This window comes from Phascolarctos cinereus, unplaced genomic scaffold (genome assembly GCF_003287225.1).
Source record: "Phascolarctos cinereus isolate Bilbo 61053 unplaced genomic scaffold, phaCin_HiC Scaffold_2;HRSCAF=192, whole genome shotgun sequence".
In the NCBI taxonomy this organism is placed as follows: domain Eukaryota; kingdom Metazoa; phylum Chordata; class Mammalia; order Diprotodontia; family Phascolarctidae; genus Phascolarctos; species Phascolarctos cinereus.
This window is the reverse complement of record NW_027555625.1, coordinates 313,388,599-313,394,248: the sequence shown is the minus strand read 5'-3', so window position 1 is coordinate 313,394,248 and position 5,650 is coordinate 313,388,599. Positions and strand designations below refer to the sequence as shown.

The 5,650-nt window shown below is 45.2% G+C and overlaps 1 protein-coding gene across 1 annotated transcript; it reads right to left on the bottom strand.

Moving 5' to 3' along the window:
• Window positions 1-3,237: 3,237 nt before the first annotated feature.
• Window positions 3,238-5,441, bottom strand: SRXN1 (sulfiredoxin 1). Its single transcript, XM_020990665.2, has 2 exons — window positions 4,883-5,441; window positions 3,238-4,520 (listed from the first exon to the last, which is right to left on the bottom strand). The coding sequence occupies exons 1-2, from the start codon at window positions 5,159-5,161 to the stop codon at window positions 4,317-4,319; spliced, it is 483 nt and encodes a 160-aa protein (XP_020846324.1). The 5' UTR covers window positions 5,162-5,441; the 3' UTR covers window positions 3,238-4,316.
• Window positions 5,442-5,650: the final 209 nt, after the last annotated feature.

The following is a 5,650-nucleotide window of genomic DNA, read 5'->3' as shown; positions in this document are numbered from 1 at the left end:
TGAGTGACAGACCTATGACTAGAACCCAGGTCTCTTCTTGCCCAGCTCTGTGTTCTTTTGATTACCTGTTGATATCTCTCATGTTGGAGCAAACTTGGAACTGGGGACAATCTTGGGAAGGGTATGTTAAGAAGTCAGAAGCCAATTATGGAATTCTAGACATAATGATCTCCTTGCCAGTTAAAAGCCTAAGCCATGGGCCTGGAAGACATTACACGCTTGTCCAGTGGGAGAGTCTCTCTGAGTTCCGGAGTTGGGACCCCAGCAGCCTGAGCTAGGTGAAGGGATGGGACCCCACCCTCCACAAAGCTCCCTTTGTTCCTCCCCTCCCCCAGGCACCAGAACGAATGGATTGGTGGCAGCTGAGGTCATCTGTCAGGCTGTATCAGGGGTCAGGCCTGGGGAAGAGAGACAGGTGGGGAGGGGGCAGACAGACTGACAGAAGAGCTGGTTTGGGGGGAATTAATGAGGCAGCATTGTGTAGGGGCCTGGGAGTTATAGGAACATAGGATTTAAAGGTGCCTTTGAGGTCACCTAGTTCATTCCCCTCATTTTACAAATGGGGAAACTTAGTCCCAGGTAGGTAGTATATAGCAAAGCCTGGTTCTGAACCTAGTCCTTCCTCTCCAAAGTCCTCCAACTCCATAGTCTATCTACAACCCCACAAAGCCATTTTATTAAGCATGAATTCTTACCCTGGTTACACTACTAATTTGCTTTGACTTTAAGCAAGTAACTTCTCTCTGGGCCTCAGTTTCTTCCTCTGTAAAATGAAGAAGAAAGGTATAAATGGGATAAAAAATTATGGTTAAAAGTGTCTTTCCTTGTACCTATGAGTATACTGTACCCTACCTAGGTGGCTTCCTACTTTGCCTACCTTGTGCAGATTCTGCAATTAAGCAGTTGGGTGGTGCTGTGGACAGTGTTGAACTCGGAGTTAGAAAGATCTGAGTTCAAATCCTATCTCAGACACTAGCTGTGTGACTGGGCAAGTCACAACTTCTTTCTCAGTTTTTCTATCTATAAAATAGAGACAAAAATAATACCTCCTTTACAAGGTTGTTGAGAGGATCAACCTACATGTAATGCTTTGTGAAACTTAAAGTGCTATGTAAATGCTAGCTATTTTTATTATCCCGACACCACAAGTGAAGAAACAGGCTAGGTGAGGTTAAGTGGATTAGAAAATTTTCATTTAGAACCAAAAGGCATTCACTGGGTAACAAATGAGTGAGGGATATATTTAGAAATGAATGAAATGAGAAAAAAACAGAAGGCATAAATAAAAATAAGATTAAAAATGTTTAAGGGACATCAGCACTAATTAAGTGGCTAATGCTGATGGTAGAAGATTGATGGTAAAGCCTGATCCAGACTCTTGTTAGAGAAGTGGTGCACTAGTGGTACAGAATGAGGCAGACGTTTTCAGATGAGGGTATTGTGCTGATTTATTTTGCTTGACTATACTTATTTGTTATAGTGGCAGTGAGTAGACAGGTGAAGGTAGGCTGTCTCTATGGAGGAGAAAGAGAAGTGGGGAGGAAGTGACGATGATGTAAAAAAAAACAAGAAAAAAGAGAAAAAGACATCAACAAAACATTTTTTTAAAAGAACCAGTGGAAGCCTTAGAGATAAACTAGTCCAAACCTCTGATTTTAGAGATGTGTAAACTGATGCCAAGATAAGTGACTTGCCCAAGGTCACATAGCTTCTAAGTATCATAGGAAGGTTTCAAACCTATGTCATCTGGCTTGAATTCAGCCTTCATTTCCCTGCTCCACGATTCTGAAGGTAGTGAGATTCATTTCTTTTTAAGTAGCTTATGATCAGATTTCATTACCTCACTCATTGTCATATTCATGTTGATGCAATGTAAGCTCCTGGAGGGCAGGGACTGCTTCACTTTTGTCCCCCAAGGCTAGCACAGTGCATGGAACACTGTAGGTCCACACACTTGCTGTCAATTGTGTATATGGATGTGTCTGTGGTGTGCTGGTATAAGGCCGGAGGGTGGAGTGGAAAGAGCACTGCACTGGGTGTTGGGAGGTGTGGCTTCCAGACTGAGTTCTGCCACTATCAAAGGTCTCTTCCAGCTCTAACCTATGACCCTAATTCACTTTATGACATTAGGAAAGCCGCTTCCCCTCCCAGTGCCTCATTTTCCTTCTTTTAAATATTATCTCTAAGATTCCTTTGAGCTGTAACATTCCATGTTCTCATCCTCGGAATTGTATTTATTATAGGAGACGCTTCACAAGTGTTTGCTGAATTGAATTGTTCTTTTTTTTTTTTTGCTGAATTGAATTGTTGAAGCCCAATATCAGTTCTGTGTCCTAAGATCCATCCCAGTTCTGAGGTCCTAGGAGTTTGAGGTTAACTAGTATCATAAGGACAGAAGGAGTGGGTCTTAAAGCCCCAGCCAGTCCACACTGGACTGGTCTTGCCAGTGCATATAGCTGGGGCTGGTAGGATCACAGTGCCATCTCCTGGTGGCCCCTTGTAAGGGCAGCACAAGAAGCCTGGGAGACTGCCAGGGACACCAGGCACCCTCTCCCCTCCATCCTGCTCTCTCCACCATGCTCCAAGGCAAGAAGGTCAGGGGGCTCTGCCTCCCATCCATTTTATTTCCCAGAAGATCAGAGACCTGAACAGGGTCTCATATATGCTCAGTAAAGGCGGATCTGACTAGGAAGAACCACCCAGAGAGACAAGGAGCACCTTTCTTCTCACTTTGTTTTTCAGCATCAGACAGGTCTCAGAGACTCTGAAGTATGGAGTTCACAGAAAGTCATCACATCTGTTCTTGTTCCTTCCTTCACCACACCACCACTCCATCCTCCTCCTCCTCCTCCTCATCATTATCACCACCACCACCACCACCACCACCACTGCCACCACAACTACAACAATAATAATATGGCCCAGACCTATGATTTCATTGGTTTTGGGAAACTCCCAGTAAAGGAACTTCCTCAATCAATGTAGATCAGCAACTATTCTGAAACTTAACAATAATATTGATTTGATATATATATATATATATATATATACATACATACATATATACACACATATATACACACACACATATACATATATATATACATATATACATATACATATATACATATATATTTTTATATATATATATACATATATACATATACATATATATACATATATATTTTCTGCTACTGGAGTTAACCCAAAATATTTTCAGTAATTCTACAGAAAATGTACTTATATATGAATACATTTATTAAATCACAAAAATTAGTCATTTTATCCACTTGCAAAATCATCTGAGGAACAAGAAATATAAAAGGTTAATAGCAGAGAGCAGCTGGTCCTCAGACTTTCCATCTTAACCACATCATGAAAATTAAAACACAACATCTCCCATCTCTTTAGCACTTTGAAGTTTAAATATAATTTTCCTCACAACAACCCTGAGAGGTAGGTTAGTACAAGTATTCTTACCACAATTTATAGATGAGAAAACAGAAACACAGAAGAGAAGTGACTTGCCCATGGTCCCACCTTACTCCAAGCCTAAAGCACTTTTCACTAAATCAGAATTTATTGGGGCTTTCATTTGTTATTGCTGTATATGAATCTTCTTCCTCAAAAAGAAAAGGTAGTAAGGATTCATGCTTCCATGGGGAGACAGAGTGAGAGTTAGACACGGGTCCCTTAGCCGGCTATGAACAGGAGGTGGCCCCTCCACCCAGGAAGTTGGAAGAGGGACGTTCAGTTCCCCATCACTTCTTTCACCCTTCCCCTCCAGAAAGGGTCCCCCATTCTGTTCCCTTACCACATCATCTCAGAAGGATAGGCTCTGGAGTGAGAAGACTTTCGAAGGGACTTTAGTTCAACCACCTCCTTATAAAAGAGGAAACTATAACCTGTTCACACAGGTAGTGTCAGAGTTGGGATCTGAACAAGGGAGGTTCTAATTCCAAGTTCACTCCTCTTTCCATTACAATCACCTCACACCCCACTATGGGGTGGGGCAGGGTGCTAGCTCCCTTCTATTCTTAAGCCCTGGGCCAACACTCTTCAGGTCCAAGACATGGTAGTCTAAAGTTATTAAACAAATCACAGGGAGATTCCCTATCCCTCATCTCTAGCCTTAAAGAAATACTACACAAGTCAGTCATATTCTGTCTCTCAAAGGAGCTGTTCTGGGTCAGAAGTCCACACCTTTTGTACTCTGCATGGCCCTGGTAAGGACCAGTGTTACTTGGCTTCTCCTGGCCTCTTCAATGGTCACATGAAGAGGCATTTTCAGTGAGTCCCAAAGGCTAAGGGTGCTACTACTGCAGGTCTGGCGTCGAAGAACCCAGGTACACACGAAGGTCAGATATGGTAGACTGGACCAGCTTGGCAGGGATTGTTTCCTTGTTCAGCTCCCGGTAGGCTGCATATCTGTGGCATCCCCCGAAGGAGTAGAAGTAGTTCCCTCCTTGGGCTCCTTTAATCCACAGGACATCAATAGGCGGCACCCGATCTGGATCCTCCTAGGGAGGGGAAAAGTCATGGAGAGAGAGAAAAGGACATAGATGGAGAAAATGATTGAATCGTGTGACCTTACACCTGGAGGAACCTTGGAATACAGAACGTAGAACATAGAATGTCGGAGTCAGAAAACAGTCTAAGACACAGAACATAGGATGTTAGTGCTAGAAAGGGCCTCAAAGGTTATCTAGTACAACGTTCCCGTTTTATAGAGAGGATGTCGAGGCCCGAAGAAAGGGAGTGACTTGCCCAAGATGACACTGAAAATTGCAGAGCGGGGAAACGTACTCAGATCTCTGGGCCCCAAATGTAGGGCTCTCTCTACTCCCAGCCCCTCCCCTTGTCCCACCCTGAAAGACCTTACCTGGATGGTGTCCATGAGGCTCTTCACCTTGTCCGGGTCCAGCACGGAGGGCAGCGGTCGGATGAGGACGCTCAGGGGAACATTGTGCACCGTAGCGATGTTGCCAGAATGTATGCTGCGATCCTCCGATTCAGAGGCCCGATCCTGCCCCTCTGCCCCGACCTCTGGGCCCTCTCGCCCGTGGCTGCCGCCGGCTCGCAACCCCATCCTGCCAGCCCCCCTCAGAGGGTTGCCCTGCACCCAGACTTTAACTCCAGCTCGGAGTGTACCATTCAGCATCCAGAGGGGAGTGCAGGAAAGAAGTTCTGGCACCCGAGCCCCAGAAGAGCTCTCCGCCCTGGGTTCTTCCGGTAAACAGCCTTACAATTTACTCTTTCTCCTGGGCTTTCTTTTCCGATGCTGTTCCAAAGAGAAATTTTCCGAGCTTGGGTTTCTCAACACTTTCCGTTCCTCCCACTTCGCTCCACTCTCCCGGGTATCGGGCGAAGTAGAAGTGCCGGGGCAGAGCCTGACTCGGTATGAATACGCAGCTGGGAGGGAGCTCCAGGGAGTGAGTCAGCTCCCAGGCCGCACCTCTCTCCCCCCCTCCGCCCAGTACCCCCGCAACACCCCTTCTCCACTGGAGGAAATAGCTGCTGAATATTGCAGTCCAAGGATGAATCAGCAGAACAGGCCACCACTTCGTCTTCCTTCGCCTTGCTTGGTGACTTGGGAAGGTAGCTTGATTCAGTGCAGAGAATATTGGTTTGGAGTTCAAGAACTAACTTT